Below are 13,231 nucleotides of genomic sequence, written 5' to 3'. Positions count from 1 at the left end.
CTCTAGGGTTGGAATTTGATAGAAACCTGAACCCAACATCTAATCTGCTTATTGAGTCCGATCCTTACAAATAATGCAACCGAAACATAAAGATGAAGTAATATATTTAAAACTCAAAGGTTGATTAAATAACCTTGGAGCTTAACAAGGTTTTTTTTTTTTTTGTTTTTTGGGGGGGGGGGGGGGGTTTACCAACAGTCAGAACCCGTTCAAAACAAACCTCTCAAAAATTAGACCCAATACAAAATAGGGTTGACCCAAACAGACCCTAATAGAGAGACAACTCCACCAATTTATGAACAGGCAAGGTCAAAAACAGTAGCAGTACATGTCATTGTCAATGTTCACACTCTCAGTTTTCTGTCAAAAGACACATTTTCAGCACACCCTGATATTCTGCCTCAAGATCACAATCTCCACTGTTCGATTCCATCTCTCTCCTCACGTTTCCGTCTACTTTCCACTGACATTATGTGATAAAGTCATAAAATCCTCCAAGAAATATATATATATTTTTTTAAATGATTAGACACCATATAATCACAGCTGAGAGCAAATCAGCTTGTGTGCTATGTTAAGACATACCAACACACATACCTGAGACCACCTGCGATAAAGCAGGACCCTACTCAACCTGAACAGACTGGATGTGGGGCGGATGCAGATGGTGCACGCTTAAGGACTTCTAGACAAGACCCAACCCTGTTGTCCTCTGAAACTGAATGGTTGAGAGAGAGCAAACCTTTTTTTTTAAATATTTGTATTTAAAACTGTGGTGCTTATATTTAAAAACTTCATATTTAAAGAAAATGGAAGAAAAAAGACCTTAAGGAAAGAGTAAAGAATTCAAATATGCAACAGAAATACAGCAGCCCTGATAGAGACGTTAATGTTGTGGATTCGCTGTGAAGCAGCACTGTAGCATGTGTGTGTGTGTGTGTGTGTGTGTGTGCTGTAAATGTGTGACAGTGCTTGAAGGCAGAGACATGAAATTGTCCATCCTCTCCTCATGCTCATCAAAATGCTGCTTTCATCATTTTACGTCGTGACGGCACATCTGTAATACATCTCTGATCATTGCCTCAGTAACTATTTAAGCTTTGTGTATTTTGTGTGAAGGGAAAAGAGGAGGGGGGGAGGAGGTGGGAGGTGGGGGGAGTGCTTTTAAAATTCCCCCCAGACTGGCTTATATCATCACAGACTCTCCCTTAGCATCCTTTTCTCTTTTTTTTTTAATGACAGTTGCAGAAAAGCAGCTTCAAAGCAGCTCTGGATGCCATATCGGATCCACTGTAATTTGAGGTTAATTGAACTGAAAAGCTCCCCACGCCTCAACCAAAATGAAATAATAAAAAAAAAGAGGGTGTGGGGGTCATACTCACTGTTTTATGCAGCTGGTTTGTGAACCAAAATAGATAATCTATTAACTCTAAATTGTCAACAAATCCCACTAGTTGAATACTTGTGGAGCTGCTGCCCACACTTCACTCCTGTGTCTTCTCTGCTTAGTTTTACTGATTGTGATTGAACTTTAATTAATAGCTGACGAGGAAGATGCGACGCGTTCCTGCAGCAGAAACAGATGGAGGGCAGCGAATGTTCAGCTGTTTGGTAAATGGGGTCTACGGAGGTGACCCAGACATCGATGATGTCTGAGCCCTCATCATGTCCTGGACTTCACATTCTAATAATGACTAATGTGTTTGCCGACGTCAGCCCGCTCTCATTAGCGTGATTTATAGCCTCACCAATTTTCAGTAAACCAGAGGAGCCGTATTCCAATTTATTCAGGTCAAATTAACCGTTCATAATTAGACACGATAACCTTTCCTGCTCCCCCTCTCCTGCACTGAACATGTAATGCAAATGTTCATTGTTTAATCTGGCTGCCTGTCATTTGAAAGGTTATGTAAAAAGCGCCCCATGCAGGGCATAAGTTTAGCCTGAATCAATCTCCTAATGGTTAATTGCTTATGCGCTGATTTATTACAACATTATGTAAGTGAAGGCTCGCCCTTTCCTCTCAGGGTGGCACCAACCCTATGCAGCCCCCCGGCCATTGTTCCACCGCATATATTAATGTTGTGATGAGTTATTATAATACATAATAAGTAGATTATAATACATAATAAATAGTGGTAACACTTTCTATGAAGCCCATGTCTATATTGCAGTATAAACATACTTATAAATGCATTATAATCTGCTTATAGCACTGTATAATTATAGCTATAAATATTCATAATGCTTTATAACAATAATCAGAACACTTTATAAAGCATTTTATATTGACTTATGAGGTCAACTATCATAATACTGACATTTTTTTTGCAAGGATCATAGTGTATTATAAATTGCATAGATTTAATACCTTATAATCATTTTATAATGCATTATAACGTGATTATAAGTTACTCTAAGTGGTCATTGGGTGCTTTAAGTAAAGTAATGAAATTCCTGAGTTATAGGCAGATGTAATACATTACAAGCTGGTTATAAGTCACTGTAAGTGGTCATTGTTTGCTTTAAGTAAAGTAAGAAAAACATCATTAAATCCATGTGTAGTGAAGGAGGGTTCCCACACCGGGTCTGGAACCTCACGTCTCCCAGACCGCAGACAGCCACTCATTACTCTGTAGAGGGCACGGGCCTGCATCGTGACACTTAGCAAGAACAACACACAAAATGTTGTAAAATGTTTAATGTGTTTAATGGGTCTTAACAGAAATCGAGTACTCCAATCTGACACAACTTTTTGATGATGAACATCTGAATGATGGATATAATGTTTCCCCCCAAAAAATACTCTTCATGTAGTGTAGTTTATACATCTGTGTCAGCTTAATCCTAAAAACTATTAAAAACAGACATACTGTTAAAATAGGTGACATATTCCTACATTGTCATACAAACATTGGTTGTATTTTATTCTCAAACAACTCGGCCACTGTATTTCCTGTCTCTAAGAGTAACTCCATGCAGGTGAGTCATGCTTTACTAGTCTGACATCCTGAAAAGAATAAACTACCTCGATCACAATGAAGGAACATATCAAACAATGCAACTGTATGTCTCTTTCATATCCTTTAAAACTGTTTTATGGACAAACATTTCTTTCTCTTCAGTGGAGTTGTTGATGATGCAAAGATGAAAATAACAGCAGCCTAATTCATGGGGTAATGATGTAGAAAATGGATATTCAAAAAAACAAATATCAGCTCACTTACAGTGACATTTGGGCTTGTTTCCGTGAGTCACTTTGCATATGTGATGAAGTTGGAGTGTGAGTCACTGTAGAAACTGTTTGCTTTCCAGGAGACATACTGTTAAAAAAAAAAAAAAAAAAAAATACCACTGCTGAGTCATGTCTCTCTGGTGGAGATGAGCCTTAAATAATATTATATCTGGAAGCATTCATGGCCAGTTGGGTTGCGTCATGGTATTTTATCAAGACTTGTCATCCAATCCAGATGGCGTTAAAAGAAAATGAATGTCAGCAACATGTTGAGGGTTTTGGAGAAAAAAATCGAGATTGAAATGAAAAACAGCAAGGTAACGATGGATAGTGTTATCTCATATGAAGTTTGATAAATTAGCAGATAGATTGGACAGATAGAGTTTTGGAAACTCAGAGACAGTACACAGACGGCAAATGAAACATGGCATTGAGTCTGGCTCCAGTTTTTTTTTTTTATTGACTTGTCAGAACTGACTTGACGTTTGAGCAGAAAGATTTACAGGCTCCATTTATGGCAGAATTGATTTCTGTTGAAGGCAACTCAGAGGGAAGATTGGAGAAAAATGTCTATGAATTGTCCTTTCTTTGACTGATTGATGCTCTCGTTCAATTTCTGGTTTGCCCTCTCTTCCTGAATTTCTATATTTTTCCTCACCTCCCAGTATATTTGCTGTTTTATACAAAAAAAAAAAAAAAAAAAAGCTGACAATTTTGCTGACATCTCCCTCTCTGTCTCGATTTATCGTGTCACTGCAGCTTGAGAAAGACGCTTCGATCTGAACTCTGGCACCATGGCCGTCATGTGTTGCACAAGCTTGCAAAATCAAGTCACTGGCGTTGTGTGATTTATTCACTGACTCACTCGCTGGATCTGCAATTCCCTCGTAGAACATTATGAAATTAGTCCGTTGAGATGTTGAGAATCGTTGCAATTTGGGATGAACCGCTGGTTTTTTTTTTTTTGCCAAAGAGCTTTATGACCGCCGCACATGTTAGGAGGGGCTGATTTCATTCCTTTATCATTCCTCACAGTTGGATTCTCTCTCTTTAGGGTAACAATCTGTCTAATGACTGCAGTAAAGATATTTTAAAAATCACTGTGTGCAGAAAAGTAAGTCAAAATCTGAAGTTTTTCCCAGTGTGAGTGAGGGTGGGTGATGATGTAGAAGCCCTGAGGGAAACATTTCAGTGGTGAACATGTGGCAGTGGCAGATGTCTTGTTTGATGGTGACATTTAATGGTTTAGTTTTCTTTTGCTCTTTTTTTCTCCCCCTCTAGTAACAGAGTATGTTTAGTGATGGTTTGCCATTTATGGAAAACTTTCTCACAACTCAACTGATGTGGGTTTAAACCTATTGTGCTCTTTGAATGACATCAATCTCATTTCATCTTATTGTGATGAATTCACCGTTCTGAATCCCGCCGTCTCGCTCTTTCTCTCTCTGCAGAGCACCTAAAGGTGGCATTAGAGGAGTACATGGTGCGGCTGCCAAAAGTTCGCATCCTGAGGACCAAGAAGAGGGAGGGTCTGATCAGGACTCGCCTCCTGGGAGCTGCTGCTGCCAAAGGAGAAGTCATTACCTTCCTGGACTCCCACTGTGAAGCCAACGTCAACTGGCTGCCCCCACTGCTGGGTGAGGAACATACAAGCATCTAACCCATTAGCACCATATGTCTAAAATCAACCTGAAGCCAATCCTTCTTCTAACTTCAAGCCTATACCCTAGTTGTAATTAGAGCTGCAATGATTAATCGATCGACAGAAAATTAATAGGCCACTATTGTGATAAGTGAATAATTGATTCAGTCATTTTTTAAGCAGAAATTTACTGTTTTTCTTTGTGAATTGAATATTTTATGATTTTAGACATTTAGTCAGACAAAACTTGACAAAAACAAAGACATTACTGTGGCCTCTAATAAATAGTGAAGGACATTTATATTTAATTTAATCGATAGCTGTTTTTCAGAGTTTACAGGTGTCACAGACAATTAGTGACAAAACATCACACTGACGACATGCAACACAACACATATTTTGGTGCCGGTGGTAGTAGCATAATGGCATTAATAGTCATCCCTAGTGCCATCCAGCACACACTGACACACATAGAAATGGGTGCTATCCCCATAATCAAATCATTAATTAATTGAATCGATCGAACTCTCAAACGTTCTTCTGTTTCAACTTTACTGTATTTCTGAAGGTTAAATCATTTTCCATCATGAATTACTCTCTTCATATTTGGAGTTATGATAGATTCATCAGCAGAAATCAGGTATCTTTAGATAAACATCACAAACTGATGATTGCTGTTTTGTTGTTTTTACTGACATACACTCAGTTTCGATAAGAAGAGTCAAGATAAATTTGAGGAGTAATGAGACGATTAACAGGATAGAAGAAGAAAAAACATTCCTGCTTTTGCTTTTTATCTTGAGGTGAAATACTGTCCACTATTTCTTCTTGTGTAGTCCTGAAAAGGTTCAACTTTTCACTAAAAAATTATATTTAAATGAGAAAAAGGGAAGACTTTGTTTGAATTGCTCACGGCTCCCAGACATGTAACCTGTGCAGAGGAGTCACATTGTTCGGGTATAAATGTCATGTCGACGTTGCTCTACATCATTTTGTTTCCCATCTGCCTCCCACTGTGTTTCTCAGACCGAATCGCCCAGAACAGGAAGACTATCGTGTGTCCGATGATCGACGTCATCGACCATGACAACTTCGGCTACGAGACGCAGGCAGGGGACGCCATGCGCGGGGCGTTTGACTGGGAAATGTACTATAAACGGATCCCCATCCCAACAGAGCTGCAGAAAGACGACCCCAGTGAACCCTTTGAGTGAGTGTTGTTCTTTTTCGACACATTTGACATTTGTTAGAAGATTTTATCTCGATTATCTTATTGTTCCGTGAGTGAATACGTCTGTGACGAGAGCGGCCCCCGGTGGGAGTCACAACCCTTCAACTGGATTAAGGGTCGTGACTCCCGAGATCTACTGAATGAGCTAAACGAGGCCTTTTAACACTGATTATTCACTGAAGGGTTTGCTGTGTACCTGCTCTTTGTTCAGTACATTCATACACACATCATGTATTTCACCTGCACTGCCCAGGACAGACAGTGACAGAGGTGCAGTTTGGGAGTCATAGTCACCACCATTAGATTACATCCACATTATGTGATAATTTTGATGTTATTGTTTATTGACTTTCAGTGGAATCATAGCATGAGAAAACAAACATATTGTGTTATTCTCAGTAATAACATGATTAAACATATTTATATTGCTCTCCTAGCTGGAGTTGAAATGACTGACAACATTTTGGGTACAAAACAATGTTTACACAAGTAAATTATTTACAGAATCGAGTAAAACGCCCAAAATTTGCTACTTCGAGCTTCTTAAATGTGGGTGTTTGCTGACTTTATCTGTTTTATATCTTTGTAAATTGAATATTTTGGGGGTTTGGACTGTCGTGTGAGGAAGTGTGTGTCACAATTTTCAACAGATTGTTAATTAAATGAGGAATCCATCATTTGGAAAAAAAAAATGTTTTAATTGCATATGTAGTTCATCATTGGGAAGTTGTCAGTAAATTGCTGCTACATTCTCCGATTTAATCCTCTTAAATATGAATATGTTTAGTCCTCTATGACAGTAAACTAAATATATTTGGGTTATGGACTGTTGGTCGTGACAAAACAGGACATTTGAGGATGTCACCTTGGACGGTGGGAAACAGTGATTGACACTTTCCACCATAGCACCTAAATTACTATATGACATCAGATCTCAAGGTAATACTACTCCAATGCAAACAAGACTGATAGCTTTCAACCACTGTGTGCCTTTTCAACACACAGCAGCTCACACATACAGTTTAATTTTTAAAGCCACGTAAGACAGAATAAATAAACAGCGACACACTTTGTTTTTTTGTAAAGCCAAATTACTGTGTATGTGATGCCAGACACTCCATTTGTGAGTCCTGAGGGATTACTTAGACAACGCATCTCGATGTTTGGATGCCAAAGTCGATTTGGGTGTCCTGGGAAATACAGTAGGTATCATCAGGCAGGACGGCTATGTTGAAGGAAGATAAGAGACTAAAGAAGAAGAAATGAGCTGCAGAACAGTCAGAATCAATCCTCATTTCATGAATTAGTCTGCTCTTCTTGCCAAATGAAATGACCTTCATCAGTGCAAATCCAATTTGAGTCGCAAAGATTTTCATTTTCATTCTGATTGACATTGCCGCAGCGGAGAATGAGGCACGGTGGGATGGCAAAATCCATCTTGGAGGAGTGTGTGTGTGTGTGTGTGTGTGTGTGAGCGCATATGATTTTATCCCTGTTCTCATGCCTATGTCACTGTCTCTTTCATCAATGCCATCACTTCTCCCTCCTTTTTCTTTCCCTTCCTTCTGTCTCTCTTTCTCTCATCCCTCCTTCGGGCTCCAGTGTTTCATTCAGCGATGAGCTCAGGCCTCGATGTTCTCTCCTCAAGGTCAATAGACTGAAATGGAGAATATCAACTTGACCATTTCTAATTAAATTTAAATTGCGAGTTGGAATATTCATGGGCCATTGATTTAAATCTTCTTTTTTCCCCCCAGTGTACTGACACTTGCCAAAGAATAGTGAGTAAGGAGGACCAGCAGGGATTTTATCCAGCTGAAGAAACTGATATGTGCTCTTGGCAAATGTTGGGCTGGGTATCATTTGAAATTTTACAAAATGTCTCAATGCAATACTTGAAATTTAGTACAGCAGTTATAACTTTGAGGAATATAAACATGTTTCCTATGTTTTTCATTTACCAAAAGAAGCCAAACTTATCAAATGTTAAATGTTGTCAAAAGTCAAGCAGATTTACAACAGCTTTACTTCAGAAAAAAAAGTCTAATATTGGCAAAATTATGATTTAAATCAGGAAGAGTTTAATCAAAGAATAAGAAAAGTAACAATCTAACCAGATATTTAATCTCAATTTCCAATTCTTGACAGTTTTATTACTCGATGCTACAAACAGATTTCTGTTTCTACAGAAGTGGGGAATATAAGTGTCAAATAAACAACTTTGCCCAAATGAAATATTACCTCAATTTTGGAAATATACGACCAAAGCATAATTAAGATTCTGGCCATGCATTTAATGTTCAATTTTAATACCTTTCGTATTTCAATACTGGATATAACAGATTAATTTCAGTCAGGAATCAAAAACTATTGAGAGTTTGATACACAGCCTTAGGCTTGTATTTTTCTTTTATGGTTCTGTATTTTTGGAACCTTTGAGGTCAGTTCAGTCAATGCTGGTCGATATTAATTCAGTGGAACTGCACACTGCAGTTGCACCATGCAAATCCAATTTGCCACTGTGTTTCCAATTGCAACGCCAGCACACTGGACCCACTACAGTTTACCTACCGTCCCAACCGATCAGCGGAAGACACCATAGCACACATCCTCCACATCACCCTGTATCACCTGGACAAGAAAGGAAGCTATGTGAGATTACTGTTCATTGACTACAGTTCAGCATTTAACACCGTAGTTCCCTCCAGGCTCTTCACAAAACTCAATGATCTGGGATTAAACACCTCACTGTTTATGTGGATCCTTGACTTCCTGATGGGCAAACCCCAGGTGATCTTCTACCCTCATCCTTAAAACGGTGCACCCCAGGGCTGCGTCGTGAGCCCCCTGCTGTACTCCCTGTACACACACAACTGTGTAGCCACTTCTGACTCCAACACCATCATGAACATTACTAACGACACACAGCTGTGGTGGGCCTGATCACAGATCACAGATCCCCCACCACCACCACCACCACACACACACAGACACACACTGATTGACTGATGTCCTTTGAAAAAAATAAAATGTAACATCAAAATGGCTGAGACGGTAATTACAGCCATTCAGAGCTGCACTGCTCTCTCTCTATGTTTCTTTGACAGACTACAGGAGTAAATATTTAGAAACTTTGCTTGACATTTGTTGCCACCATCATTATGGTACATGGTGAGTTTGCACCTCACAGTATGTGTGAACAGGTAATCAAAGGGAGTCTGTATGGGGCCCTGATACTCCCCACAGTCTGCCAGTGCAGAATTTCTGTGTATGTGATTATGTGTTTACTTTCATTCTGTCTGTCAACATTACTGTCATAATAGTAATGTCATCTTCAAACTGACTGAAAACAAAACAAGACTAAGAGTTTTACAGCCATGTTTGCAGCTCTGTGAGGCTGTACTTACTCAGTTGAGGCTGATGGAAATGTCATTCGGTCATTAACCAACACATTGGGAAAACTGAAATTTAGACCTGATGATGTCTAGACCCATCAAATAGTTGTCGAGACCTTTCACAAAAAACTAAAAATGTCAACCTCGGGGTGTTGCAATAATAGGATTCATCCACTGGGGAACATGAATGTCTGCTGGTGAACAGAGCAACATCTCCAGCTCTTATTTTAGTGAGAAATCTTAATTTTTAAAACTTTTTTAAAAGATTTGCCTCTCATTCCCATGGTTTTCTCCCACTAAAATAGCACAGCTAAGCAACGGAGGCTAGTAGCGGGTTGATGCGAGGAAAAATGTAAAGTTTGCACAGAAAAAGTTTATAGTTTATCTTTATAGATTATATTGATGCCGAATTGATAAGAAGACTGTCAACATATGATACCTTTTATCTTCTTAAAGGGATTTTGGCGTAATATTTTCCCCAGAGAGGACAATTTAATTCAAACTGCTAATATGTATATTTTTTTAACGTTTCACAGCGTGTGTTGTCACCACTACAGAAACTCTGGGTAACTGCTAAAGTATGATAAGGTAGTCTGATGTTGACTGCTGTTAGTTTTTTATTTGATTAATGGTTTAATAATTTATGTTTGTATTGATTACTGACGGTGGTCGATCAGGCTAATTATCAGCTAATTGTACTCAGTTTCTAACAGCAGTATGCAGTAAATGGTCGCCCTTGGTGTGCATGTTTTTAATGTACTTTCCTAATTAAACATGATGTGCTTGATGGTGTTATTAATGACTCCTGATGAAATTTGAAAGCTCAGCATTCTCGATTCCCTTTAGCTTCCCTTTTCATAAGTCATATTAATATTTATTCACCCAGATAAAGCTAATATTTCTGTGTATAATATGACCTCCTCTTTCTGTCAGCTGCCGTGTGTCTGCAGTGTATTGACAGTTTTTTCATACATGATTTCAGGCCAGTTGGAGGAATTAAACCTGTGACTTTCTGCCTTTGTATTCAGGCTGCTGCTGTTTCACCTTTAATTCATATTTCATACAGTTTGTGGGGTCTCCAAACAGAAATACTGTATAAACTGTGTAGCTGTTTTAATGTTGTAAAAACACCTCGTTTTCCCATGCATCATGGAAAATGATGATGTGTGAAGTGTGATATGATGTGTTACGTCTTAGCTGATATGATCTAAGAAACGCTCACCCAAAAAAAAATGTATTTGTAAAAATAAAAGTTAAATGAAAATGAGTTAATAACAGGAACAATCAGCGTGAAGTGTCTGTTGTTTCTCTTTACAGCTGTTGTTGTTCAATTATAACTGAATTAATTTACATTTTCTTTTGGCTTGGTTTTCAGAACAAACCACTGCACACACCAGTGAAGCTGTGGCCAAAAGCTGCTTCTGTTTCTGCTCCATTGTTCAACAGTTTTTTCTTCTTGTAAATTTCCACCAGGAGCAAGATGGGAAATAATCTAAGAATCTAGTTGTAGTCTTGAAAAAGTGACCCTGCAAGATCCTCAGTCTTCTTATAGTCTGTGACTAAACTCAGGGCCTTATGACTAATTGTCTTTAGATGTTCGAGAGTGTCAGACTTGAATCTTTTAAAAGTCTTTTCAAAGTCTTCTAGTGTATGGTAGGCATAATCCAACGCCTTGGTGTCTGGCCCAGGAAGCCCGCGTCAACCCTTTTTTTATTTGAATTACATTACAGTTTCTCAAGTAAACGTATCAGACCCCTATAACAAATATATGCTCAAAATAAAACTGTGGTTCCAGCATTAATGCTAAAACTTAACAGTTTTTATTGGCAAACAGTAGCTGAACATGCCTGTGGCTGTTATCCCAGTGAATTAAACTTGAACATGCTGTGGCTAAATGCTCCTCATGTTCACTAGCTTCATCTTAGTTGTGAGATATCAGTGTTATGTCTATCCCGAAGCCAGTGTGTTTCATTCCACACAACTCCAGGGAGGTGAAGTATGTTTGTGTTTTCTCCCTCTGGCATACAAGAGCTAACAATCTCCACCCCACAAATCAGTGCCCACACAGTGTCTACGCTCTCTTTGCTATGATCACTCACGCCAGTAACCATACAACAGTTGGCAATCACCACATTTTGTGCAGTCAAACACACACACACACACATCATTCCTTTGTCCCCCTGCAGCGACTGTTGTTTATCCTTTGTCTCCTGATGAAAGTCTGTCCACAGCATTTCATTCAGCTCTTCTTCAGGGAGGCAAAGAGTGTGTGTGTGTGTGTGTGTCGACTGTGTTTTCTACAGTTTTCTTCCTCCAGCGTACAGCAGTTACCAGCCATGTGCAATGAACTGCTCAGACACACTGTGACCCAGTCAGGCAAGTCAGTGTGGAAAAAACATATTTAAAGTGTTTGAGGGCAACATTTGTGCTTCCTGTTAGTCCTCTCAATTAGAGCAGTTTTGTGAAGCCTGAATCTCTGTTAGTCTATCTATACATTATTAAAAAGACAAGACAAATACAAACTAAGCAACTAAAACAGCTCCCGCCTACCTGAACTCCCTCATTCAGGTTTGCACTCCCTCCCGCTCTCTACGCTCTGCCAGTGAAAGGCGTCTGGTACCACCACCACAACAGGGCCTTAAGTTGCTAGCTAGACTCTTCTCCTCTGTAGTTCCTCAGTGGTGGAACAAGTTTCCAAACTCTGTTCGATCTGCAGAGTCCCTCTCAATCTTCAAGAAAAGACTAAAGACCCAGCTCTTCCGCGAACACCTCTGCACTTGATGGACAAAAGGTAGAGGAAAAACAAAACAAAAAAAATCTGCTTCTATAAAATCTATGCACTCTATGCATTGCCGCCTGTTGGCATCTACATCCAAATCGGACTCAAACTTAGCTTTATGGCACTTACTCATGTTGTTCTCTCCTGACTAGATCCCTGCTTGTGTTGTATCAGCTCTCAGATGTACGTCGCTTTGGATAAAAGTGTCTGCAAAATGAAAAATTGTAATTGTAATTTTAAGAGATGCACAGATTTCTGAAAGAAGTTTCTCAGAGATGTGTTGTCCAAACAAAGGGAAGCACGGAATAAAGGGTGCAAAAACAATCTTTTTTTGTGGATTGTACAAAGTAAAAGGAATTTAAAAAAATATATATATCACAAACAAAAGAAAGCATCAAGTTGCATTCAGGTTGAATTTAGAGCACATTTTGACTGTATTCCTCTTTAATTCTCCCTTGATTTGCTCAAATATGACAACTGGATGTTTATGCAGCCCAATCACATTGCATGATGCTCCGGTCTGCACCTACCTTGCGAGGCAGCTGGATTTGCAAGGTCACGCAGATTGTCAGGATTCAAGTTATGCGCCGGTGGTTCGGACCAATTGCGGGATCTCATGATCTCGCAAATCCAGCTGCCTCTAAAGGTAAAATGGTAAAGAGACTGTGATGGTTCATCCAATCATCTGCCAAGTATTTCATGAAAGTGCCTGCCCCTTACCAATCAGTTGCCAAGGAGGACTTCTCAGATGGTTCTGTGTAACAAACCATCTGGCACGTCAGGTTAGGTCTGCACAATACATTGTTGAGATATGGGAGGTGCGCATTGGCTCCTCCGCAAGCCTCTGCAACCTATATGGTTACCCACAACCACAGACTGTATATAAAGATAGATGTAATGAGGTGTGACGTCACCGATTAGTTGGCATTGGAGCTGGTTTGAAGACCAG

The 13,231-nt window shown here is 39.3% G+C and overlaps 1 protein-coding gene across 2 annotated transcripts in view; it reads left to right on the top strand.

The window, feature by feature from the left end:
- Nucleotides 1–13,231, top strand: part of LOC121909886 (polypeptide N-acetylgalactosaminyltransferase 10-like) — a 104,991-nt gene that overhangs the window by 62,077 nt on the left and 29,683 nt on the right. For both annotated transcript variants that reach the window (XM_042430712.1, XM_042430713.1), the window contains exons 5-6: nt 4,687–4,872; nt 5,904–6,087. In XM_042430712.1, coding sequence (XP_042286646.1) covers nt 4,687–4,872; nt 5,904–6,087 — 370 coding nt within the window. The remainder of the gene's footprint in view (nt 1–4,686; nt 4,873–5,903; nt 6,088–13,231) is intronic.

This window comes from Thunnus maccoyii, chromosome 13, assembly GCF_910596095.1.
Source record: "Thunnus maccoyii chromosome 13, fThuMac1.1, whole genome shotgun sequence".
In the NCBI taxonomy this organism is placed as follows: Eukaryota; Metazoa; Chordata; class Actinopteri; order Scombriformes; family Scombridae; genus Thunnus; species Thunnus maccoyii.
The sequence above is the reverse complement of the archived record's forward strand: the minus strand, read 5'-3'. Positions and strand labels throughout refer to the sequence as shown.